This window comes from Equus przewalskii, chromosome 6, assembly GCF_037783145.1.
Source record: "Equus przewalskii isolate Varuska chromosome 6, EquPr2, whole genome shotgun sequence".
NCBI classification, from domain to species: domain Eukaryota; kingdom Metazoa; phylum Chordata; class Mammalia; order Perissodactyla; family Equidae; genus Equus; species Equus przewalskii.
Genome location: NC_091836.1, coordinates 498,191 through 523,002, shown reverse-complemented (window position 1 = coordinate 523,002; position 24,812 = coordinate 498,191). Strand labels below are relative to the sequence as shown.

At 68.4% G+C, this 24,812-nt stretch overlaps 2 protein-coding genes and 1 long non-coding RNA gene across 5 annotated transcripts; 1 reads left to right on the top strand and 2 right to left on the bottom strand.

Annotated features, from left to right (window-relative positions):
• Positions 1 to 284: 284 nt before the first annotated feature.
• Positions 285 to 15,976, bottom strand: ABCA7 (ATP binding cassette subfamily A member 7). 3 transcript variants are annotated; one of them, XM_070624691.1, is made up of 46 exons: positions 15,837 to 15,976; positions 15,658 to 15,751; positions 15,303 to 15,444; positions 15,103 to 15,215; positions 14,906 to 14,982; positions 14,455 to 14,535; positions 14,017 to 14,227; positions 13,795 to 13,934; positions 13,402 to 13,518; positions 13,035 to 13,235; positions 12,637 to 12,854; positions 12,199 to 12,375; positions 11,637 to 11,859; positions 11,274 to 11,495; positions 10,987 to 11,188; positions 10,587 to 10,697; positions 10,197 to 10,368; positions 9,778 to 9,909; positions 9,534 to 9,673; positions 9,233 to 9,370; positions 8,826 to 9,010; positions 8,692 to 8,743; positions 8,174 to 8,451; positions 7,977 to 8,025; positions 7,659 to 7,763; positions 7,427 to 7,581; positions 7,125 to 7,249; positions 6,951 to 7,049; positions 6,587 to 6,841; positions 6,389 to 6,421; positions 6,107 to 6,284; positions 5,850 to 6,019; positions 5,348 to 5,525; positions 5,059 to 5,174; positions 4,679 to 4,823; positions 4,438 to 4,561; positions 3,947 to 4,076; positions 3,754 to 3,874; positions 3,611 to 3,673; positions 2,801 to 2,907; positions 2,503 to 2,644; positions 1,863 to 1,997; positions 1,678 to 1,781; positions 1,313 to 1,405; positions 680 to 920; positions 285 to 573 (listed from the first exon to the last, which is right to left on the bottom strand). In XM_070624691.1, the coding sequence occupies exons 1-46, from the start codon at positions 15,900 to 15,902 to the stop codon at positions 418 to 420; spliced, it is 6,516 nt and encodes a 2,171-aa protein (XP_070480792.1). In that variant the 5' UTR covers positions 15,903 to 15,976; the 3' UTR covers positions 285 to 417. The 3 variants fall into 3 exon arrangements, with proteins under 3 accessions (XP_070480792.1, XP_070480793.1, XP_070480794.1); XM_070624692.1 differs by having other exon boundaries at positions 1,890 to 1,997; XM_070624693.1 differs by having other exon boundaries at positions 13,035 to 13,202.
• On the top strand, positions 1,298 to 19,576 carry LOC139084067 (uncharacterized). Its single transcript, XR_011541331.1, has 3 exons — positions 1,298 to 1,423; positions 10,965 to 17,718; positions 18,019 to 19,576. It is a non-coding gene; the product is annotated as an uncharacterized lncRNA (long non-coding RNA).
• CNN2 (calponin 2) lies at positions 18,126 to 24,812 on the bottom strand. Its single transcript, XM_070624694.1, has 7 exons — positions 24,636 to 24,812; positions 21,391 to 21,512; positions 20,955 to 21,021; positions 20,710 to 20,847; positions 19,743 to 19,859; positions 19,444 to 19,590; positions 18,126 to 19,107 (listed from the first exon to the last, which is right to left on the bottom strand). Exons 1-7 carry the CDS (start codon positions 24,810 to 24,812, stop codon positions 18,832 to 18,834), a joined length of 1,044 nt encoding a protein of 347 aa, XP_070480795.1. The 3' UTR covers positions 18,126 to 18,831.

The following is a 24,812-nucleotide window of genomic DNA, read 5'->3' as shown; positions in this document are numbered from 1 at the left end:
CCACTTCACGACCAGGCACCAGACTCACGTGGGCACTCAAGGGGCCCCGGACCAGTGTCCAGGCTCTTATGAAGGCCACAGTCCCATGTGACACCCCCCCACCCCCATCACTCCCTGGTCCCCATAGAGGCCTTTACAACTGGGGGGTCCAGCCAACTGCAGCGGGGCTGTCACCTGCACCCTAAGAATTGCATGTGTGTCACAAACCCACACGTGCACACCCTCGCGTGCAGGGGCCTGTATGCAGACGGTGCACAGAACCATTTACGGACACACGCACACAGTTTCACACCTCAGCTCCTCTTTATTTCCTCCGTGGTAGCGGCCCCTCTGGGAGCCTGGGTCCGGGCTCCAGCCACTCTGCCCTGCCTGTGTCACTCCCAGGGGCCCCCCACCCACCGGCCCCACAGAGGAGACTCAGAGCACTGTCTCGGTCGTGCTGGTGTTATCGAGGAACCGGGTGGTGAATCTGGGGCGCTGCGGGCCTGGCACAGCGTCCACCCCGACTCCTGCCTCCTGCTCCTCCTCGTCGTCCTCCTCCTTTCCCTGGTCCTTGGAGAAGTATAGGAATACCTACAGGGTGGGTGGCCCGAGGGAGGGGACAGGAGAGGCAGTCAGCCTGAGGGCCCGGCCCCCAGCCCCGCTCTGACCCGCGGCCCCCTCCCGGCGCGGCCGGCACCTCCTCCAGCGTGGTCTGGCTCACGGAGAAGTCCTCCACGCCCTGCTCCGCGCCGTGCGCCGCCAGCTCTCCAAAGACGCGCCACAGGGCGCAGCGCCCTCCCGGTGGCAGCTGGAAGCGCAGGCGGCCGCCGTGCGCCTCGCGCAGCTCGGACCCCGGGAACGCCGCCGCCACGAAGGCCGCCGCCGGCTCGGCCCGCGCCGCGGGCACCCGCAGGGTCAGCGTGTGGCCGGCCCCGAACCTGCGGGGAGCGGGACCCGGGCTACTGGACACGCCCACGGCCCCACCCACACCGCCCTCCTGCTCCCTCCTGGCCCCGCCCCCTACACCTGTTCCCTCTCGACCCCCCTACCCAAGGCACGACCTCGCCCTCGCCCCACCCACGGGTCATCCGTCTCTAGCCCCGCCCACCCCGCGGCCACGCCCCCAGCCCGGCCACCCACCTGACCCTCCTCCACCTGTGCCCCTGGACCGCGCTCACCCGTCGGACCCCGCCCCCTCATCATCTCGCCGGGACTGTCCACCATCCTCCCCTCCCCTTCCGTTAGAGCCAAGCCGGCCCCACCTGCACCCCACCCTCCTCCGCCCGCGCCCCTGCCCGCCCCCCCGGCCCGGAGGCCGCGCCCCGCTCACCGGCCCTTGAGGTGCTGCGCGCTGCCCAGGCAGCGGAACCGCCCGTTCACCATGACCGCCAGGCGCGTGCACAGCGCCTCGCACTCCTCCATGCTGTCGGGAGCCCAGCTGGTGAGCCCCGGAGCCCCGAGACCCTCCCCCTCCCGGCCCGGCCCCCCCTTCCGCTCTGGACACTTCCCACCGGGCGCTGACCGCTCGGTTCCGGGGCCAGGTCCCACCTCCGTGCGTCCTCCCGCTCGGGCCTGGCATCCTCCGCCCGAGGGCAGGGCCACCCCATCCCGTGTGTCCCCGGGCCGTCCACAGCCTCTCTCCCCAGAGCCTAGACCACCTGGACACCCCGCCCCGGGCATCGGGCGCGGGCCCACCTGTGCGAGGTGAGCACCACGGAGCGGCCCTCCCGCACCACGGCCAGGAGGCTGTTCCAGAGGAAGCGCCGCGTGCCGGGGTCCATGCCGGTGGTCGGCTCATCCTGGGGTGCGGGAGACGCTTAAGCTAGGCCCCGCCCCAGCCCGGCCCGGCCCGGCCCTCGCCCCAGCCCCGCCCCACGCACCAGAAAGACCACGGCCGGGTCCCCCACCAGCGCCACGGCCGTCGCCAGCTTCCGCTTGTTGCCGCCGCTGTAGGTGCCCGCGGGCCGGTCGGCGTACTGCGGGAGCCCCAGGCGCGCCAGGCCCAAGCTCGCCGTCTGCGGGGCGGGCCGGAGTCGGGGGGACACCGGAGTGAATAGGAGCATGGGGGGGCGGAGTGAGCCCGGCGGGGGCCCGAATGAGAGTGGGGGGACCGAATGTGGGGGGAGGTGGGCCAGGAGGAGCATGGCGGGGCACAGTGTGGGGTGGGGGCCGGACTGAGTACAGGGTGCATTGGGGGCCAGAGCGAGCATGGGGCGGGGCCCGGTGAGTGGGAGGGGCCGGGGCGAGGATGCAGGTGGGGAAAGGGGCGGGGCTCGAGGGAGGGGAGCCGCACCTGGCGCAGGCGCAGGAAGGCGCGAAGCGGGAGGTGGAGTCACGGCGAGCGTGCGGGGCCACGGCCGAGAGGAGGGGAGGGGAGGGGAGGGGAGGGGCGGTCCCCGAAGCAGGGCTGCGGGCAGGGTGCGGCCAGGAGGACGGCGGGGAGCTGGGGACCCCAGCGAGGGTGGGAGCCGGGGAGGGCGGGGGCGTGGCCCAGCAGAGCCCAGGTGTGTGGCGGGTCACCTGGGCGACCTGCGCCTCGGGGACGCCGCGCAGGCGCGCGAACAGCTCCAGGTGCTCCCGGCCGGTCAGCAGCTCGAAGACGGCGTCCGACTGCGGGCAGTAGCCCATGCGGCGGTGCGCGGCGGCCGGCTCCTGGGCCACGCTGGGGTCGGGGCGCAGGCGGCTCAGGGCACGGGCCAGGCCCCGGCCAGGCTGGAGGCCCCCCACCCTGGAGCCCCTGGTAAGGGACAGGGGGTGTGTACCAGGCCCCATCCACCTGCAGGGGCTGGGCCCGCGCGTGCTCGCAGAGCCCCCTCACCTGTGGCCGGCCAGCACGGCCTCGCCCCCGCTGGGCAGCATGTCCCCGGTCACCATGCGAAACGTGGAGGTTTTCCCGGCTCCGTTCACGCCCAGCAGCCCGAAACACTGCGGGTTCACCGCGCACGGCGCTCAGCAAGGCCCCGCGCCAGCCCGGGGCCTCGGGTTCCCAGGGTGGGTCCTCAGTTTCCCCGTGGAGGGCAGTGGACAAGGGGGCCCCGGGGGGCAGATACCGGGAGCGTGTGGGGAGGCGTAAAGCTGTCCCTTAGCAGGAACGGCCCCTGCCACTTGGTGGGCACTCGGGCAGGGTGCACAGTCAGCCTGAGTTGGAGTGCTGGCTGGCACATAGTAGGCACCTGATAAAGAGTGACTGCCACTTACGCCGACACGCCACGTGTTTGCAGGTGTCACAGGTACCGGCCCCAAGAGGCTGCCACTAACTGGCACACAGAAATTGTCTGCACATAGTAGGCGCTTGAGTGCGAATTGGGACAAAGCGGGTGCATAGTAGATACTGGCTGTGAGCAAGTGCTTGAAACGGATGTGTATACAATAGGGGCTCCATAAATGCTGTTGGTGCGTGATAAAAGTTGATCAGCACAGAGGTGGCATTTGATATGCCTTTGGTGCGCACAGTGGGTGCTCAGTAAAAGGTCGCAGGCGCACAGCAGTTGCTCAATAAAGGGCAGGAGACTCATAGTAAATGTCCAAGAAAGGGTGGTAGGCACACAGACGTGCTCAATAAAGGCAGTGGGCGCACAGTAGGGCAGCCTCTCGCTGCCCCTGCACCGGGACCTCCACTCTGACTTACCTCACCGGGGGGGATCCCCAGGCACAGGCGGTCAACAGCAGGTGTCCTCTGCCTGGGGTACACCTGAGGGGGAGCAGATCCCTGAGAAAGGTGGCTGGGCTGGCGGGAGCCCCCCACCCAGAGCGCCCCTTGGCGGCACCCACCTTGGTCAGGTCCCGCAGCACCAATATGTCCCCCTTGGTGGCCCCTCGGACCACCCGCTCCCGCTCGCGGGCCACGTCCTCGTCCTCCTCCCCCAGGGGCGGCAGTGGCTTCAGCTTGGGTCTGAGGACAGAGACACGAGTGGGCCCCAAGCCGGCCCGCGGCCCCTGCCACCCTATCCCGGGCCCCACTGACCTTGGCAGGAGGCGGTTCCGGTGCTGGAGCAGGAGCGTGAAGAGGAGGAAGAGGGGCCCCTGCACCACCATGGCCAAGAGGTTCTTGCCGACCACCTCCCAGCGCAGGGGCGACTGGAAATCCCCATTTCCTGTGGGGACAGGAAGGAGGGGCTGGCTCCTTGGAGGATCTTGGTTACGGGACCCTTCCTCATCCTAGAAACCTTGAGTTCTTACAGGAGAGGACCAAGAACTGGATAGGCCACTCAACTGAGGTCTAATTGGTATAGAAAAACAGTGATATCACCACCTCCCTTATTTAGGGCCTTAGACCCCTTGTGATGTGACCCAAGATAGAATTATCTTTTATGGCTGCTTTGCTGCACCTCGAACATGGCCCAACTCTGGGGCCAGCCGAGACCTTCAGTTTCATTCCCGGGGGGCTGCTGCTTGTCCCCACCCTGTATCATCCCCTCTTGGCCGGCCCTTCTCCACCTGGAAGGAAGTTCTCACCGAAGCGCTCGAAGGCGTCGGCCATGGCCTGGTTCCGCACCATGTCGATGAGCCCCCGGCCCAGGCAGAAGTGGGGGAAGATGAGGAAGACTCGTTTCAGGATCCGGCTCACGTCCTGCAGCTTCTGCTCCGGGAACAGGAGGCGGGAGGTGGGTCTGGGGCCAAGGCCAACACCCCAGCCGCAGCCCCCGCCCCCCGGCGCCGCACCGGGCCTCCTCCCACCCCCCACACCCCGGCCCACCTCATCGGAGAAGAGCTCGAGCACGAAGGTGGCCATGCTGCCGTTGATGCCGATGAAGAGGTTGATGCAGGTGAGCAGCACGTAGGCCGTGCTGGGCACAGAGAAGCAGAAGGAAGCCGGGTACATGAGCGGCGTGATTGACCAGCTGGGGGCAACGGGAGTCGCCAGGTGACCAGCCGGACGGGGGGCTCAGTGGCCCCGAGGGGACGAGTACAGGTCCCTCCCGTCCTCGCTGCTCGGGCTCTGGAGACGGGAGTCCGCACGAGCTGAGCTCGAAGGCCATTTGGGCATCCCGTGGAGTGAGGTCACAGCTGCGGTCACCTCCGGCCTTGGGACCTGCTCCGGGGCCCTGGGGGGCTCTGGGGGGCCGGGGGTCTCACCCGTACAGTAAGAGCAGCAGCAGGAGGGCAGGCAGGTTGGCGGGCGCCACGTACGCCTTCTGCTGGAAGGCCAGGAAGATGAGCACCACGATGCACGCTGGCACCAAGTAGTTACACTGCGGTGGAGACGGCAGGGACCCCCCCGTCAGCGTGCACGGGGCGGGACGCCCTATCTCCCGCCATTCCCGAGACGTCCCCACCCCCCAGGGCCAGTCCCTGCCCGGAAGGGGCCAGAAGGGGCAGTGGCGAGCGGTGGCCGGGCCCCCACCCCTCCGGGCTATCCGCGCACCATGTCCCAGAGGAAGTTGCTGAGCCAGTAGAGAGTGGGGGGCAGGCCCCCCATGAACTGCAAGTGTTTGGCTCCCGTGACGCGCTCCTCGATGAGGACGAGAGTGAAGCTGGCCGGGACAAAGGACATGGCGAAGACCACACAGATGGACACGAGCACGTCCACCGAGGAGGCCATCCTGGGGGGGAGGGCGTGTGCCACTGACCGGTCTACGGGGCGGCCCACAAGGGTGGGGACACGGCCCGAGACGTTCGGGGGGATGCGGGCGGCGGCTGGCAAGGAGAGGTTGCACGGGTCTCTGACGAGGACGTGCGGGCCGTCGGGGGAGAGCGGAGCCCCGCTGGGCCCAGTGACGTCCCGTGACCCCGGCTTAGCGGGCAGAGACGGGTTCTTGTTCCCCCGTTCACACAGTGGAGCGTGACACAGGGCAAATCCAGCCCCCATCCCCCGAGACGACGGAGAAACTGAGGCAGCGGAGCCCACGCAGGGCTGAGGGACTCACATCGTGGCCTCCGACAGCTGCTCCTTGGTGAGGTTCAGAGGGTGATTCAGCGTGGTGATGCTGTGGGCACGGCGGGCGGGGCCCCGGGGCAGGCGGGCGCGTAGGAGTGCGTTGTTGGCCCGGTTGACAAAGGCCACCATGGCGTGCCAGCCCTTGTTGTTGAACCAGATCTGGGGTGGGGTCAGGGCCCAGGGGTCAGGGTGACGGGGTCCAACCTGCCGCCACCACCCGCCCGCCCACCACCCCCCGGCTCCCACCTTGAGGCTGTCCTGCGCATCCAGGCCGCGAGCCCACACCGTGAGGTTGTTCAGGAGGCGGTCAAGGGCCCCGCCGGGCTGGGGACTCAACAGCGCCCGCAGCTCCTCCACCGAGCGGCCCACCTCGCGCCCCGAGGGCAGGCTGGGGTCTCGGCCCCCGAGGGAGAAGCCCCCATACCTGTGGGTCAGTGGGGGCATGGCGGGCGGCTGATGGCCGTGGTCATGGGGCGGGCGGGCAGGGGCTGCGGCCAGGAGCCTGGGGTCGGGGGGCCCCCTCCTCACCTGACCTCGTTCACCCACTTCTTGGTCTTCAAGCTGCAGGGAAGACGGATGGACATACAGACACACAGGGAGGACAGGGACGTGAGGGGGACGGACAGAGATGCCAGGGGGGCAGTGGGATCGTAAAGACGGGAGGCGCAGGGGGCACTCAGGGACCCTCCGGCCCGCCCGCTGAGACCCCCGACCCGCACGGCTCACCCCTGGCGCACCAGGCGCGGGTAGGTCTTGACCAGGAAGTCGGACAGGTTGCGGCCGGTGAGGTTCTGCACCAGCTCCCCGGAGCCGCCAGGGGCCTGGGGTGGCGGGGGGCCGCCGGCCGCGGCGGGGCAGGCGGGCAGCAGGCGCCGGGCGCCAGGCCGGCTGCACTGGCAGGCCGGGGAGGGGGACCCCGGGGTCCAGTTGCCACTGGCCAAGACCGCGGCCACATCCGGGGGGACCTCGGGCACCGAGAACCTGTGGGGGGTGGGGGGCGGGGCTGTGGGCTGCAGGCCGGGGAGGCTCCGGGGACCCCCCCGAGGCCCACAGGCAGGGCGCTGAGGGGGAAACCGAGGCCGGCCCTCACCCGTGGGAGCCGTTCTTCTGGGCCGGCTCCTGCACTCCTGCCTCCTCCAGCAGCGCCTCCAGCAGGCGGGCGCGCTCGGGGTCCCCAGGGGCGTCCTCGCTGTGGGTGGGGGGCGGGGTCAGCACTGCGTCCCCAGCCCCTGGCCCTCCCGCCACCCCCACCACCCGCACCCACCTGAAGAAGGAGACCTGGGCCCCGTACATGGTGGGGCTGAGCCGCAGGGCCGGGTAGTGTCCGAACGGCGGCACGATGAGGCTGAACGCCAGCGCCAGCCCCACAAACAGGGCCGGCAGCACCATCTGAAGGACCGGCCGTCAGCTGCTCTCCCGCCCCTGCTCTACGACCATCCCTGGCTCCCCAGTGCTCCCACTGCAGGTGTTCAGAGTGGGGACTTGCCCGGGGTCAGGTGGCTGAGTTAGGCCACCTGAGTGGAGGCAGGCACCCATGTCCCCCCACATCCCCCGGGGCCCCCTCACCTGGGCGAACAGGCCACAGCGGCTGCGGCTGGCCAGCAGCAAGCGCTTCAGGAGCAGGGCCCGGAGCTGTTGGCGGGCCAGCGTCCAGCCCTCCACACGGCCTGCGGCGGCCGGCCCGGAGCCCCGCAGGGCCTGTGTCTCTGGGGCCAAGCCGGCTGCAGGGATGGGAGGGTCAGTGGTGGCCCCGTGGGGGACCGGGAGGGGCCCCAGGCTCAGGGCGCAGACCACTCACCTGGCGCCCCGTTCTCCAGGGCTGACCCCTCCGGCAGGATCTTGAGCTGAGGGCCTGCGTCCAGGGGAGCAATGTCCGTGCCCGGGGGCTGCCTGCGGCCACCATCTGTGGAGCCACCGGGGGGCCAGGGTCAGGGGCCACCGTTCAGCCTGGGGTCTGGGTCAAGGCCAAAGGTCACAGATGCAGGGCTCAGGGGTCAGGGATGGAGGTCAGAGCTGCGCATTGGGCCAGACTCAGCGAGGGATGAGCACTTGGTCTGAAGCCAGGGCCAACTCTGGACCAGGGTTAGGGGTCGAGGACAGGGCCCTGCGGCCACACCTTTTGGGTCCGAGTCCCCAGCACAGTCCTCCATCACCTTCAGGAAGATCTGGGGAGACCAAACGGGGGCTCAGACGCTGTGTGTCCCCCAGGCCTCCCCAAGGGACTCGGAGCCGCCCCTCCCTGGGCTGCCCTGCTGTCAGGAAGCAGAGCCCTCCTCCACCTCCAGGCAGGCCTCTCCCCTCCGGCAGCCGCACCTCCTCCAGGCTGGTGTCGGAGATCCCGTAGCCGGTCAGCCCCAGCGCCCCCAGCCGCAGGTCCAGGTCGCGGAAGAGCCCGGCGAAGCTGCCGTCCAGGGCGCCCTCGTAGGGCAGCGCCAGCACCAGCTCGTGGGGCAGCTCCTCCACCAGCCGCGCGCCGGGCACGTGGCTCTGCACCAGGGCCAGCAGCCGGGGCGCAGCCGGGGGCGCAGCGGGGGGCGGTGGGGCCCAGCCTCCCTGGAGTAGGGGCTTGGTCACCCAGGAGGCGCCCATCCCTGTGGGCAGAGGGGGTCAGGGTTAAGCACCCAACAGCAGGACTTGGCCGGGGGTCAGCATGGAGTCCACCTAAGGTCAGAGGTCACAGGGAGGTTTGTGTGCGGGCTCAGCCCAGGTGAGGTTAAAGGCAGGGGCTGGAGTCAGGCTCACCCGGGGTCAGGGGTCAGTCTGGGGTCGTGAGGCCCTGTTGCCACTGCCCCCACCGGCCCTCCCTTTGGCTCTCCCTCCCCAGCCCTCACCGGCCGTGCCACCCGGCTCCTCCTGCCTCCTGTCTTCCAAGTCGGCGTCACCCTGCGGGCCGAGGGACACCGACTGCCATGGCCATCAGGGCTGGACATAGCCTTGGGGGGTCAGGGGTCAGTCCGGCCCTCACCTTCTTGCTGGTGGCCAGGGGCGGGGGACCTTTGACCAGTGTCAGGTAGTAGCCAGAGCCGAAGTGACGCCGTAGGAAGAGCAGGGAGCCACAGCAGCACAAGCGGCCGGCCGCCACCACCGCCACGCGGTCTCCCAGGAGCTCCGCCTCATCCAGGTGATGTGTGGAGAGGATCAGTGTGCGCCCTGGTCACGGGGACCCAACCCACGTGGACCATCAGGCCACCAGCTGTCTGCCTGAACTGTGCCCTCCGCCGAGAATTGCCTGCCTGTGCGGCAAACTCCTGCTCACCCCTCAAAACCCCACCTCCAGCACCTCCTCCTCAGGAACTTTGTCTCCTCCTTAGAAACCTTTTCTGGCCCCTCAAGTGGAACCCAGGGGAACCCTAGGCCACCCACAACTCTTACCTTCGCGGTATTTGAGCAGCAGCTCCCAAATACCGCGGCGAGAAGCAGGGTCCACGCCAGCGGTGGGCTCGTCCAGGATAACGACCTGGGAGCCACCCACAAAGGCGATGGCCACCGAAAGCTTCCGCTGCATCCCACCTGGGAAGGGACGGGGGGGGGGGGGTCGCGATGTCAGCATGACCCCCCAGCCCTGGTCAAGGCTGCGCGCCACTCCCCCCTCCCCGCCACTGCCCGTTGCTCACCCACCTTGACCTCAGCCCCCACGGGATAAGGTCCCCGCCCCTCCCCAGGCCGGGCTCACCGGACAGGTGGCGCGTCTCCACACGCCGCTTGGGGACGAGCCCCGTGTCCTGCAGCAGCCGGTCCTGCTCGGGGCCCACGGCAGCCGCACTCAGACCCTTCAACCGCCCGTAGAACCAGATGTGCTCGTCCACGGTCATCCTGCGGCCACGGGCAAGGAACAGAGCGGCCAGCGTGGCAGGCAGGGTCCCCCGAGAACAGCCAGGCCTCCCACCGCCGCACCCCAGGGTCCCCCCAGGACGCACATGTCGAACAGCACGTTGTACTGCGGGCAGACGCCCAGGTGGGGCCGGATGGCGGCCATGCTGGAGCGGACGTCGTGGCCCAGGACGCAGGCGGAGCCACCAGTGGGCGGAAAGAGGCCGCTGAGGATGGACCTGGGGGTGTAGGATTCTCAGAGCTGCTGCGTCTTGGGAGCAGGACACTGAGGCCCCCCCAGAGAAGGGGCGCTAGCCCTTCAAGGACCAAAGGAGTGTTATGTCCCCATTTTACAGGGGAGGGAAACTGAGGCTCAGAGCAAACACGTATCGCTTGCCTACTGTGTACCCAAACCGAGGGTCCGCCTCCCACTGTGGAGATGGGACCCCCCAACCCGAGACGCCTTTCCCACGGAACAGATGCGCAAGCGCAGGCCGGGGCGGGGCGGGGCGGGGCGGCGGCTCACAGCGTGGTGGTCTTCCCGGCCCCGTTGTGGCCCAGGAAGGCGGTGATGTGGCCTTGGTAGAAGTCCAGGCTGAGCCCGCGCAGGGCGGGCTGCGGGTTCCCAGGAAAGCGCTTTTCCAAGTTCCGGATGGAGACCCCCGAAATCAGGCCAGGCGGCGGCTCTTCCACCAGAACTGCGGAAAGTGGGGCACCCTCGGTCGGGGGTGGGGTGGGGGCCGTTCAAGCTGGGGGCTCCCTGTGGAGCGGGGGACCTGGCGGGCTGGGGTCTGTAGGAGTTAGGGGAGCCCCCGGGGACCTGGGGAGCTGGGCGAAGATTGGGATCTGCGGGAATCTGTTTTTTTGGGGGGGAGCCTGGGGGCTCCAGACGGGGAAGTGGCTTGTCGGGCCTCACCCTCCGGGTCCTGCAGGGCGGGGGGCGGGGCGAGATCCTTGGGGGGCCGAGGTCCAAACCAGTAGCTTCTCCGAAAAGGAAAGTTCCACGGTTCGGGGATCCCATACTGGCCTGGGGGGAGCGGTGTTCGGTTACCCCTTGAGCCCATCCCCCTGGAGCGTGTCAGCCCCGGCCACACACCTGGGATCGGGGCGTGCGGATAGCCGGCCGGGAAACCCCGCCCACCCCCCACCCCGGGCGTCGCTCAAAGGCAGCCCCCTGTGCGCATGTGCCAGGAAGCCCCGCCCTCTCACTTCGGACCTGCCTCGGGGTACCAAACAGCCCCAAAGTCCCGCCCCACCCCGCGCCCCGCCCCTCAGCCCGGCCTCCTTTCCGCAGGTGCGCCCCCGGGAGTGCCCACCTGGGCACACGGCCTCCAGGTACCAAGTGGCGAGGCCGTAGAGCGCGGCATCGAACAGCAGGAGGCCTGAGACCTGGGCCAGGCTGAAGACGTCGGCCGTAGGCCCGGTGCCCATGTTGTGCCACCGCGCGCCCTCGCCCCGCTCCTCCAGCAGCGCCAGGCTCTCGCAGCCGAAGCCGAAGGCCACGGGCGACAGAAGGCTCTGTGGGTCGGGGCGGGTGGGTGAGCGAGCGAGCGCCGTGAGGGGGCCCCACACCACACCCCGCGCGGCCCGGCCAGGCTCTCACCGCGGCCACGCGGCCACCCACGGGCAGCTGGTCCCGCCAGGCCACGCACAGCACGTAGGGCAGATAGAGCACAAAGTAGGCGAGGCCCCCACAGGCGGCCGCCAGGTTGGCACGGGAGAAGAAGGCGCTCAGCAAGAAGCTCTGGACCACCGTGGCCACGGCGAAGGCCGCCAAGAACAGGAAGACCACGACCGGGTCGCTGTACGGGAGGATGTCCCCGAGCTGCGGAGGCAAAGGGAGCTGGGGTCGCACGCCCAGATTCACCCAGGGGCGCGCACCAACGCAAGGTGCCTCCTGCCCGCTACCGCGCGCGCGCGCGCGCGCGCGCCCATTCTGCAGCCAGGAAGACCGAGGCACGCCCACCTTGAGCACCAGCAAGAGCAGCGCGGTGCTGAGGAGGAAAGGCCCGAGGCAGCTGAGGAACCAGCCGAGCCACAGCACGGCGCCGCTGAGCCCCATGGCGCGCATGGTGTACCGCAGCCGCGTCTCCTTCTCGCGCACCACGGCCTTCACCGTTAGCGCCACCGAGTAGATCCAGGCCAGCGTCAGGAAGAGCGGCAGGGACCGGCTCAGCACGCCCAGGAACCTGGGGGTCGGGGGCGGCAGAGGTTGGGGCGGAGACCCCGTGCAGCCCGCGTCTGGCACGACGGTTGGCACCCCGGGATCCCAAGACGCAGCCAGCCTTGGCCATTCGCCCTCCCTTATCCTCGGACCCCTGATCCGGCCTCGGGGTCCCTGCGGTCAGCACAGGCCACGTTCTCCTGCATCCGGAGACCCCAGACCCTGGGGGATCCCTGCTCGTCCCGCCCTGGGTCACAGGGTCTGCAGCCTCGACTACAGGGGCGTTCCCAAGGGAGTCGGGGTCCCACCCTGAGACCCGGGACGGGGCGGCCGGCTGCACGCGCGGGGAGGGAGGGGCGCTCACGCGTCGTCCACGTAGCACGGGTACGGCATCTGCTGCAGGTAGAGGCCGGCGCGGGGCGCGGCGCCACTGAGCACGCGCACGGCCGCGCGCTCCAGCAGGTCCTGCAGATACACGAAGCCGCCCCACACATAGCGCAGGTCGGTCAGGGGGTCAGCAGCCGGGCCGGGGTCCCAAAACCTGCAAGAGGCATGGTGGTCCGCACTGCAGGGAGCCCCAGGGACGTCCCAGACCCCGCCCACCGCAGCCTTAGCTCCGCCCTCACCCGCGGGCTCAATCACGCCCTCGGCCCCGCCCCTCATGCAAGCGAGGCCCCGCCCACCACGAACCCCAATTGGGCTAAGGAGTCCTGGGCTCCACCTACCATGGTCTCTGATAGGTGGAATGCCCCTGGCCCCGCCCCCAGAGGCCACGCCCACACAGCCTCCCCCCCCCCCCCACCTGTCTCTGATCTTATTGGTTTTCGTGACGTCGTCGATGTCCATGCGGATCTTGATGCGCACGTGGCCTGGGCCCGGCAGCGGCGCGGGGTCCGCGGGGTCCTCCGGCCCCAGGAAGACGACGCCTGCCCAGAAGCGGCGCTCATCCAGCAGCTCCAGGGCCCGCGCCACCAGGGCACCCTCCGAGGGCAGCGCCTCCAGCTTGTCCAGGGTCACGCACTGGGGAGGGGCCGAGGCGTGGGTCCGAGGTATCCGAGGCACCCGGGGCCTCCCCTGGACCTCGCGGCCCGGTCGTGCTTCCTCCTGGAAGCCCCTGGGTGGGGCGTCCTCCTCTATCAGACCCCCACAGGGCGTGCTGGCCCCCCACCACCCCAGTTTCCCAAGTGGACACCCCCTCACCTCCATCATAAGACCCAGCGCGCCCACCAGGCGCTCCACATCAGCGTGGGCGTCCTGCCAGCTGTAGTTGCCCCCACGGGGGTCGAGAAAGGCACGGAGGGCCTCGGCCCGGTCCTGGCCTCCAGGTCTTGGCTGCCTCCTTCCCATGTCTGGAATCTGGAGGAGCCTCTGGGAGGTGGCAGGGGAAGGTGGGATCCTGCACTGGGCATTCAGGGCCTTGTCACCCCGCTTCCCATCCGCGGGCCTGTCCTCACCAGGGATACTACACCCCACCTCCACATCCGGGCACAAGAGGCCCTGCCCTTTGCCCAAATCCTCGGCCAGGGAGGGCTGGGGACAAATCTGCCGCCTGCCGTCCTGGCCCCACCTGCAGGATGGCGACGTTGGCGCTGTCATTCAAGAAGCTGAAGAGCTCGGGGCCCAGCAGACCCCACACCTCCTGGACGTCCTTCAACAGAGCCAGCTCCTGGAAGGTCCGGTTTACCTGCGGGAGACGGACGCCAAGATCGAGGCCTGTTCACCACCCTCCCCTCCTCGGGGGACCCCCGCCCCTCTCTCCTGCCTCCTCCCCTTTGCTCCACATCCTGTGCCTCTGAGCGAGGGCACCTGCTGGTCCCTCTGCCTGCAGTCTGGCAAATTCTCACCTCTTCAACACTCTGCTTCCACGGGCCACCCCAGGGAGCCTCCCGGGGCCCGGCCCCCCTCCAGCCTGGTCCTCATCCACCTGGGCTCAGGGAGGGACCCTGCCACCCACCCTCACCTGGGCCATGAGCTCCCGGGTGAACGGTGTGTCAGGTGCAAACAGCAGTTTCCCGAGGAGCAGCGGCTTCACGCGCCTCCAGAGCAGGCGGGACAAAGGGTGGGTGTCCAGGGCCCCCACCAGTTCAGCGCAGGCGGGGCCTGGGGCGGGGGCGCCATGAGTCCCTGCCCCCGTGCGCACCACCCCACTTCCCGCCCTGGGAACCCGAGGTCAGTCGCTTACTCAGGCTGCTGTCCTGTAGGGCCGGCCTCGGCTCCTGCCCCACGAACTCCTTCAGGTCGCTGGATTTGTACCAGTTGAGGGAGAGGCCCCCAGGGACGCTGGGCCCCCTGGCACTGCAGAGGGCTTCTGACACCGCTTCCAGGGGGCCGCCTGTCCCCCGGAGCCTCTGCAGCAGCCCCCGCAGCTCCGCCAGGCTGGGCAGCGCCAGGAGCTGGAGGGAGGTCACCAGAGGGCGCTGGCCGTCCTCCCTCCCTCCACGTCCTACGGCCAAGCCTTAACCGGGACAGAGCACCCCTCCAGGAGCACGGTGTCCCTCCCTTTCTGCCCAAGTCCCCCCCAAAACCTACCCCAGGAAGTGTCGGGGTGCCCTGTCACCTCCCCATCCAGGCAGCAGACCCTCATGGGGTCAGGCTGGGGTTGGGGATGGGGGCCTCTTACCTCCTGGGCCAGGTCCTCTGCTGCGTCCAGGAAGCTGCCCACAGACTCCTGGGCTTGGCGCAGCTCGGACCCCAAGAATTCCTGGGGAGAAAAAGGACAAGGGTGACAACGACCTTGACTGAGGTCTCTCTAGGGGTCAACCACTTTGCCAAGCCCCGGGAGGTCCCTGCCATCATAGACCCCATTCGACAAATAGGGAAACCGAGGCGGCAAGAGGCACGTGGACCCGTTCGAGGCCTCACGGGCCGGAGTCTTCGCCACCACACCAGACGTGGCCTCTCTGGGCACCGGAAGGATGGTGTCCCTCCAGGCGCCTGGGACAGCCCAGTCAAAGGCCCGGAGGTTGGACTCAGAGGCCTGGGAGGGAGGTGCCCGGCCCAGGGTGGAGCAGTGCCCAGACTTCCTGAGAGCAGTCCCAGAGTCGGCCTGGTCTCGCCCTGCCCCACCTCACCCCTCCAAACAGTGTCCCCAGCAGCTCAGTGGCCAGGGACGGTCCCTCCTGCGGCCGGTCAGTTGGCTGAGTCCCGGCTGGGGGAGGAATTCGTGGAAAGGACAGTTAGGCAGAGCTTGGCCGGTGACACCCCCCCCCGCCCCCCACGCCCATTTCGCAGCCAGGCAGGTCGAGGCTCCGAGGACCCCACCTCTCACCTGCTCTGCGAGCCGCCCTCAGCGTGGGCATCAGCTTCCCCAGGCCGGCCAGCATCCTGTGGGCCCTGGGGCCCCCCAGCACAGTGCGGGCATCAGCCAGGAGCCGGGAGACCCTGGGGAGAGAGAGAGGCCAGGAGGTTGGGGGCCGGCGGGCACCCCCCTCTCCCACGGCCCCCCACGGCCCCCCACTGCCCGCTCACAGGGAGTCGTTGAAGTTGCTCAGGACGCCGGGCTCCTCGCCGGGCGTGGGCTGCGGGAAGCACGTGTTGTTCATGTTGCAGATAAGGCCCTGGAGCCACGGCACGGTGCCCGCCGAGGGCAGTGGCTTGTTGGGGAAATGGCCTGTGGGGGCCGGGCACCTGTCTGAGTCCCCACGGGGATCACACCCTCCCTCGGCAGAGCGCCCACCCTCAGCCCTGTCTTGGGTGCCGGGTCCACGCTCCCTCCCTGCTGCTCGCTGGGGCGCTGTGGACCGGGTGACCTCCTGTCACCCCGGCCCCACACACAGAGTTGCCTGGACCCTGGTGGTGGTGGTGGTGGGGGGGTGGGTCTTACATTCGTGCTGTTCCAATGGGGGGTGGGAATGGCGGACGGCCACCAGGATGAAGAAGAGAAAGAGAGGCCACAGCAACTCCACCAAGAGCTGGATCTGGGGGTGCAGAGCAGGCGGGGGTAGTGGGGACAGCGGGGGACGCCTGGGCCGCCCCGCCCTGGTCCGCCCGCCCAGGCATTACCGGCTGTCTCCTGCGATAAAGGAAATTCTTCCAAAGCAGCAGCATTAGCTGCGTCCCGAAGGCCATGGTGGGAATGGACAGGGGACAGGGGACAGGACGGAGGGGTCAGGCTGAGGACGTGCTGTGTGGCTGCGGGCAACTCCCTGTCCGTCTCTGAACGTCATTCCTCTATCCCATCGCGCAGGGTTCCTGGAAGCTCTGTCTAGACCCAGGCAGATAGTGGGCACTTATTAAAGGGACTCCCTCCCCCAGGGGTGGAGTGAGCCAATGGGAGCCCGGCCCGTAGCCATCCTCGCATCCGATTGGTTGCCAGGGCTGTCGCTCCCTGCAGGGCAGTGGCTGGGGTCCCAAAGGCTATCAACTAATTCTTCAGGGGGCGGAGCCTCGGCTTAACCCCTTCATCACCAGGCTCCGCCCTAAGCCCCACTTGGGGCCCCACCCCCCTCCCCGGCCTCATCTCTGACCCGGGGAAGGATCCGCCTTTCTCCCCCGCTCTTCCCCGCACCGGGTTTCTGTTCTGAACATTTTCCCTGTCTGGCTGAAAGAGGGGCCCACCCAGGCCCCGAGAGAGACAGGCAGAATCCCCCCAGCTCTGCCCACCCTCAAGTGCTACTCATCGTTCAGAAGAACCACAAGACCCAGACCATGAGTTAGCGAGAAGGGGCAGCGATGGAGGCTCCTGGAACCAGCGATTCCTGATCCCGCGCTTTGCCTGGAACTGTCCAGCTCTGGCCTACTTCATTATTGTACAGATGGGGAAACCGAGGCCGCCAGAGGGGCAGGGAGTCGCCACAGGTCACATATGAGGCGGGAACTAGGACCCAGGATCCGGGACCCCCCCAACTCCAGAACTCTCTTTACATCAAGTGGGGTCTGGGGGAGCAGCCTCAGTTTCTCCATTTGTCAGATGGGGTCAGAGGGCTTGGATGAATTCTAACCGGCAGGGGCTGCAGGCGTGTGTTGGCAAAACCCCCCTCTCCGGTGCGTCTAATGTCCAGTCCCCGCCGTGAGAATTAGTGGTCAGCTCTGCGGCCCCCCGACACTCAGAGAGCCTGGACTCGGCCCGCACCCCTGATTCCCAGGGAGCCTGCCTCCCGCCCACGCGTCCCCCGCCCCCGCATCCTCGGGTCTCGGGGCCGTCCTCTCTCTCCGGACGCTCTCACCATTCCAGCCCTCAACACTGACCACCTTCCCTCCGCGCGACCGCGGCCGGGGAGCGCGGCCCCTTTAAGAGGAGCCCCTCAGCGGGCGCGGTGCCCCTGAGACCGACCCTACCTGGCATCCGGTGCCGCCGGCCGCGCCCGGCCCCGCCCCCGCCCGCTGCCATTGGCCGCCGCGCCTGCCACTCAGGGCCGTGGCCCAGCTGGAGCCGCGCGCGCCAAGGGAGGAGGCGGGGCCACGGCGGGGCCCCGCCCAGCCGGCTTTCTTAAAGGGGCCGCTCGCTTCTTGCTGCATCACCATGAGGCAGCGAGGCGCCTGGCTTCCCCCACGCGGCCGGGCCTCTGGACATACCGGCCAGGCTGTCCCCCTACGCCGCATAGCCGCCTGCGACACCGCAGCTCCCGGTTGCAGGAGGTCCCTTTCGTCACCCCTCCCCTAGGGGACCCCAGGCCTAGCCAGACTCTATAACCCTGGGAGTCCATTTGTCCATCCAGAAAATGGGGGTTCGACTAGTCATCATTCGTCCATCCCTTCATCCCACAAACGTTCCTTGGTCCCTACAGTGGGCCAGGTGGTGGCAGAAGGGGGAGAGGGCCCCCAACATTCTAAGATCAGAGTCCTGGGTCATAATGGTCACCCCCACTTTGAGGAAAACCTTTAGATCTGTTTCCCAGCCCGCAAATTCGGTACATTTCACAAGACGTCGGGGAAGATGGAACAAGTGAGCGGATCCACAGCTCTGAACGGTGTGGGGAGGGCTTCGTGGAGGAGGTGGTTTCGGGGTTAGGGCTTCGAGGATGAATAGGAGTTTGCCAGGGAGGGAACTCCAGGCCAAGCCAATCACAAGCAAAGGGCTGGAGCTGGGTGTTGTAGTGTCGGGTGGGGCATGGGGTGGAGGCCCCCACTTCCCTCCCAGCCAGCCAGGAGGCCGGTCCCTTCCCCAGCCCCGGGTCCTGGCCCTCAGATCATTTCTTGGAGCCACACTGGCTGTGCCCTGGGCCTCAGCTTCCTCTCTCCCAAGGCGGCTGTGGGGACTGACTGAGATGGACGGTACCCCCCTCGTCCCCCCCAGAAGGGACCCGAGCCAACACATCCCCCACGGCCTTGGACACCAACTCTCCCAGCACCTTTTCCTAGAAAGAGGTTTTATTGCCTTTGGTCCACAGTTGGTATTTCACATTATCTCTTGGTCCCAGGGCTCCTGGGTGGGGGCTGGTCCCCGGGAGGGCCTCGGGGTGGGGGTCCCTGTGCAGTACTTGGCGGCGGGGGGCGGGGTGGGGGAGCGGGGACAAGTTTCGGGGGGGCGGAGTGGGCCTGGCTTTGCCTCAACCACTCAGAACTCCACTGTCCCGTCTGGGCCTCAGGAAATCCAGTCCATCCCAACACACAAAACATCTCGGGACTGTGGCCTGGCCGTCTCCCAGGGGACCTACTTCCTCCCCAGCACCCCCTGCACCGTCCCCGCCCACCCCCCTGAAAAAAAAAAGAAGCATCTTTCTCTTGTTAAAACTGCCTGCAACTTCTGCGGGCACAGAAACCACAAACTGCTCAGCAGAGAAGACGGAAGAGGAGATGAAGCAACCGGAAACCTTCCGGGGCCGGTTCCCCTACCTGCCCGGGGTCTCCCCCGCACCCCCCCAGCTCGGCCCAAAGCCTGCTGGGAACCTGGCTGCAGGACGAGCCCGGGCAGGACCCCCACCCCGCACGCCCCGCCCCCGGAGCCTCCAGCCTTCCCCACAGACCCCCGGGGGCAGCGCTGGAACATGCGGAAAAACAAGACGAAAACACAGAAAAACCCGAAAACCCAGACGGGGCGATGATGCGGGCAGACACCTCAGTAGCCCGCCTCCTCCTGGTAGTAGGGGGGGTACTCCGGGGCCTCCCCCGGGCCGGGGCTGTCGCCGGCGGCCGCTGGAGCGCCGTCGGCTGCGGGGCCTTGCGGGCAGTACTTGGGGTCGTATATCTGGCGGCCGAGGCCAAAGACCTGGCCGCTCTGGTTGGCGCCCTGCGTGTAGCCCATTTGCAGCGACATGGAGGAGTTGTCACACTTGTCGGTCCCCAGCTTGGTGTCATAGATGTGTCGCCGGGTCCCGGGAGCCGTCATGCCCACCTGGGGAGGGAGGAGGGCGTCAGGGTGAGGATGGGACCAGGGGCCCCAGGGGAGGCAAGCAGTCCCAAATTCCCACTCTGCTCCCATCTCTCTGTCTTGGTGCTCACGGCGCAAACTCCTATGCATCCTACCACGCCCCGCTCAGACGCCCCCTCTCTCCTGACTCTGTGACATACGACCTTCTCCCTGGGAACCTTTGAGGGAAACTGAGGCACAGAGCCGGGGAGTAACTTCCCCGGGGACACACGGGGCGAGCCCAGGTGGAGACAGAGAAGGCACAGCCAGAGAGCGGGGGGTCCGACGACAGGGACGAGGCCGCGGGTCCGGGGGGCCCACCTGGCTGGCACACTTGTTGGTGCCCATCTGGAGGCTGATGGTCGAGTGGTCCATGGGCGGCAGGATGTGGTTCTTGGGGTCGTACAGGTGCCTCCTGGTGCCGTAGGCCGTCATGCCCGACTGGCTGGCACACTTGTTCGTACCCATCTGCAGGGTGGCGGCCGGACCGTCAGGGCCTCGGGATGCCGCCCCGAGCTCCAGGGGCCACCGACCGGCTGCACGGGGCCCGCGTGTCACCTCAGAAGCCCACCTCCCGCCGCCGGGCACCCCGGTCGGGGCTGGAGGAGCCTGGCGCCCACCTGGAGCCCGATGACGCACTGGCCGGCCTTCATGGTGGCGTCGTCAAAGTTCCGCTCCTGCTTCTCCGAGTACTTGACGCCGATGTCCACGCCGCTCTGCAGCCCCTTCGTCTTGGCCTGGAGGCGAGGGGCGCCGGGAGCACCAGGGGGCTGGGCTGGAGCACGAGGCTCGGCCGGGGGGGCACCGGGAGTGACTGCCGCCTGCCCCGTCCACCGCCGATGCCTCGGTGCCTGGGCCTCAGCACGCCCCCCTCTCTCTCACCGTCCATCACCTCCTTCCACCCAACCCCCGGCCCCCCCCTGTCCAGGCCACGGCCCCCGACGCTCCCCGGATGCCGGTCCCCCCGGAGCCTCCACTCCCCTGGTGGCAACACTGCCGAGAACACCACTCGGGACCCGATTCCCCGACACGAACGCTGTCCTCCCTGTTCCCACCGCTCAGCCTTGCTGTTCCCTCCTCCTGAAACACTGTTCCGACCCACCCTGGACGTCGTCGGCCTAATTCTTCTCCTTCAGTTTATAACTTCTCACAATTGATAACTTACAAAAAAACGATTTAGGAGCTTAAGGGGAAACCCCGAACAAGTGGGTGATAAAGAGGTGTCGATGGAGGCCCATGGCTGGATGTTGACAGCGGGGGGGGGGGGGGGGGGAGTGTGGGGGGGGTGGCTATATGGGAAATCTCTGGACCTTGCTGCTCACTTTGGCTGCGAACCTAAAACTGCTCCAAAATATCAACCTTAAAAAAAAAAAAAAAAAGGTTTGTTCGTTGTCTCTTCCCCTGTCAGACCGTGAGCCCGTAAGGGGCGGACCGTGTCTGTCCGATTCGCCACCGAACTCGGGGCGGCCCGCGCCTCCCCGCGGGCGCTCAGAGAGACTCGCAGAGGAACGGGCCCGTAAATCTACCACCGTCAGTCGACCTCGCTGTGTGACTCTGGGCAGGTGGCTGCCCCTCTCTGGGCCTCACCTTCCCCGCCAGGGCGAGAAGAGACACCTGCACCTGCGTCATGTTCCCGCTCTCGAACAGGTCGTTGGCCTCGAACAGGTCCACGGGGTTCATGCCGTAGCTGACCATGGCCTTGATGAAGTTGGACAGGTTTTCCAGCTGCGAGGGGGCGGGAGAAGGGCGGTGAGGGGATCCCCCAGTCGGCCCACCTGTCAGATGGCGGGGTCCCTGCCCCCCACCCCGGCCCGGCCCGCCGGCCCCCTCACCTGGTGCCAGTTCTGCATGGAGCGGTTGATCTTGGGGACGGAGCCCGGCTGCAGCTTATTCATGAGTCTGGGGGACGGGGTCGGGGTGGGTTGCGGGGGACACGGGACGTCCCGTCAGTTCAGGGGAACCTCAGGGGCCACGACTCTCATCTCGGCCACGCGCATACCTTCCACGGCCCCCTCCTGCCTCACTCTCTGGGCCTCAGTTTCCCCTCTCGCAGTGCCGCCTTCACCCGCCCGTGAGCACGGCCCGCGTAGGGGCTGTAACGGGAACCGCCGAGCGCGGGGACAGACAGAGCGACGGGACCGGAGGAAGCGGAGCCAGAAGGAGCTGGGGACCCCTCGAGGCAGGAGCTTCCGGCGGCAGGCGGCGGGTGGGGACACCGCTCGCGACAGCCCTGGGGTTGGGGGGGACGCGCATGGCGCCTGCACTCACGTGCACAGGATAATCCCGTCCTTGAGGCCCTTCTGGAAGTCGGGGCCGATGGACAGGCCGGTGAGGCCCTCGATCCAGCCGCGGAGCTCCGCCTCCTTCTGAGGGTCGTATTTGGACAGGAGCTGGAGGAGCAGAGGTCGCGGGGTGCGCGGTGACTACGCGCCCGGCGGCGGCCCCGAGAAGCGCCTGCCGGGGAGGGGTCTGCGACTCCAAGGGAAGAAGAGACAGAGGGTCCTGGAGGTCCCCACACCACCCCGCCCCGAGCAGATCCGGCCCCGTTCCCTGGGCACAGACAACCCCCCACGGCGCAGCCCCGCTGGGACCTCCCGCGGAGAAACACGGGCACGAATCCACATCCCAAAACGATGCCGGACCCCACGCGGCCCCCGCGGGATCTGGGCCGTCAGACCCCCTCGCTCCCCCGGCAGCAGACGCTGACCCCTCTCTGCCCTCGTTTGTGAATGTGCTGAGACGCACGTGACATCTCCCATGTCAGAGCCTCCATTCAGTGGCACTCACCACGTTGTGCCACCAGCACCTCTCTCTCGTTTCCGGAACATTCCATCACCCCAATAAGATCCCCCGTCCCCATCAGCATCACCCCCGCCCCCTCCTGCCCAGCCCCTGGCCCCCACCAGCCCACTCTCTGTCTGTGGATCTGTCTGTTCACGTCCCTGGGGTCACACGCTGTGTGTCCTTCTGTGTCTGCATCTCTCCCTGAGCGTCGTGGGTTCAGGTCCGTCCCTGTGCAGCCGTGTCAGGGCCTCGCTCCTTTTCAGGGCTCTGCAATATTCCACTGAATGGCCAGACCGATCCATTCGCTACTGATGGACATTTGGGTGACTTTCACCATTTTGGCTATTGTGCATCGTGCTGCTGGGAACATCCGTGTACCGGTTTTGTTTGAACACCCGTTTTCAATTCTTGGGGGTGTGTACCTGGCAGTGGAATGGCTGGGTCATAATTCCGTGTCTAACTTACTGAGGAACCCCCTTGAACTGGCCACACCAGTGACTGCCTCAGGGCCTTTGCACATGCTGTCACTTCTGACTCAGATGTTTGCACAGCTGGAAGTTCCCCTCCCGAGAGAGGACTCCCCTGAGGCCCCCGCCATGACGACCCTCCTCGCACCCCTCTCTCGCCGCCCCTGCCTGACCCCCCTGCCCGTGCTTTGGTCACCACCCTCTGCTGTGTGATCCATCTCCTTGCTGATGGGCCGTCCCCCGTCGTGCTTTTTGCTGTGCAACTCAGGGCTGCCCCTGTCACCACTGGGAGTCGATTGATAAAAACGCTCATGGGCCCCGTCAGCGCACACCCACTGCCCGCGAGCGCACACGGGCCCCGTCCCCGTCGGCGGCATCTCAGAGTATGGACGGCCGAGAAAGCCCGGGGGAGCCCTAAGATGTCAGGGACCCCCAGCCCCCTTCCTGGTCCCTGCGTACAAACCCTGCGACACGGGATCAGGGCTGAGCCGCCCGGGGGACAGAGGCGGGAGGCCGGTCAGTCACCCGATCCGCCCAGCCCGGCCCCCTGGGGCCTCGGCCTCCCGGTTCCCACGGCCTCGGGGAGCCGCCCCGGCCGCACGCGGAGCCAGACAGGGGGTCACGTCCCGAGAGGCGCGCTTGAGGCGGGCGGGCTGGTCTGGATGCCCGGTCCGCGCGCCCAGCTGGGTCCCGTCCCCGACGGCTCCGGGGCTGGGGTCGCGCAGAGGCGCCCGGCGGGCCGGCCCTCCTCCCCCGCTGCCCGCGCATTCCTGCCGGCCGCAAACTGCCAGGAATGCAGCCGGCCTCCCCCAAATGGGGACCAGCTGTTCCCAGCGGGCCAGACCCCCCCCCCCCACCGCCAGCGGCCGGAGATCCCGCGGCCACGGCCCCTCAGAGACACGCACTGGACGTCGGCCCGCCTCCGTGCCAGCCGGCCGGGGGGAAACTGAGGCACGGGGGCCGGGCGGCAGGGTCTCTGGGTCGCCCTCCTCTTAAGCAGCCGGTAAAGTGGAGGGGCTGTGGGCTCGAAGCCGCGGGAAGCTGATCTCCAAGGCCGGTCCCGCTGGGGGGCTTTGTCCTCACCCGCTTCCTGCTGCCCCCCGGGAGGCGGCCAGGAGCAGGACGTGGCGGGTCTGGGTCTCCCTCTGCCTCCCGCGAGCTGTGCGGTGCCGGCAGCTTCAGCCGCGTCTCTGAGCCCCGTGGGCAAACCCGCCAAGGAGCAGCCCGGGGAATTAGGGCTGGAGGGCGGGACGGTGCGCCCCAGGGGGTCGGGGACCGGCAGAGCCCTCCCTCCCCGTGCCACCACCCGCAGGTGCCCGGCGGGGGCTGGCGGGGCTGTGCCCTCAGCGTGCCCAGGCAGGTCCCCCGCGGCCGCGGCTGTGGGGCCACATTCCCAGGTGCCTGGTGGGAGGGTGTGTGTGGGGGGGTGGGGGCGGGGATGACAAACCCCCAGCGGGCTGGAAGCGACCTGGCTTGTCAGTCCTGGGACCTGCCCCTGGGTCTGGGATGACCCCCCTGCTCCCCATTCCCGGGACGGGCCCACCCTGCTGTGTGACCCTGCAGAAGTGTCTGCCCCTCTCTGAGCCGGCACCACAAGCGCTTTGTCAAAAAGTGTCTCCACCTGGCGTTTCCAGGTTGCCAAACGCACACATTTTAGGGTCGCATTTAGGGGACCCCGGCGAGCTGTGAGCGAGGCCTCTGCTCTCCCTTTGACCGTGTCAGACCCGGACAAAGAGAATGTGGGGGGTGGGGAGCAGCCGGGCGGCCCCCCGGGCTCCAGCCTCCCCTGGGCGCCCCCCGCCAGGTGTGAGAGGTCGGGAAATTCCTGTGGGGGGGGCCACACCCTCCTGCAGGCTGCGGCCCCGCCCCCTTCCTCCCGCCGCTGCTGGGGCCCCGAAAGCAGAAGTGCGGCCGGGGGATGAGGACGAGGGGGCGCGCGGGGGACCCCCGGGCTGTGGGGGCGACAGTGGGGGGGGGGGCCTGCGGCTGGGGGCGGGGCGGGGGCAGAGGTCAGACCCGAGCGGCCCTAGAGGATGGGGGGACGGGTGGGTCACGCCTCCCCCGAGATCGCAGCCCTCACGGGCCCCCCTCCAGATTCGGGGGGACGCCCCGGGCCCCCCGAGACGTCAGGAGGAGAAGGGCCGCGCGGCCCCGGGTGCAGAGCTCGCGGTGCCCCCCCAACCCCCGGGGTCGGGCCCGCGGGGGGCCCGCGGAAGTCGGGGATGGGGGGCGCCCCGGGAGCTGGGGGGGGTCCCCACTCACCCGGTTCTTGACCTCGGCCGAAAGCCCGTACGAGGGCCCCTTGTTGAACTGCGTGGAGCTCATGGCCGGCGGGACGGACGGACGGGCGGACGGACAGACAGACGGACGGACGGGAGGACGGCGGCGCCCGGGAGCCGGCGACCACGCCCCCGCCGCTGATTGGCGCCCGGCGCACAT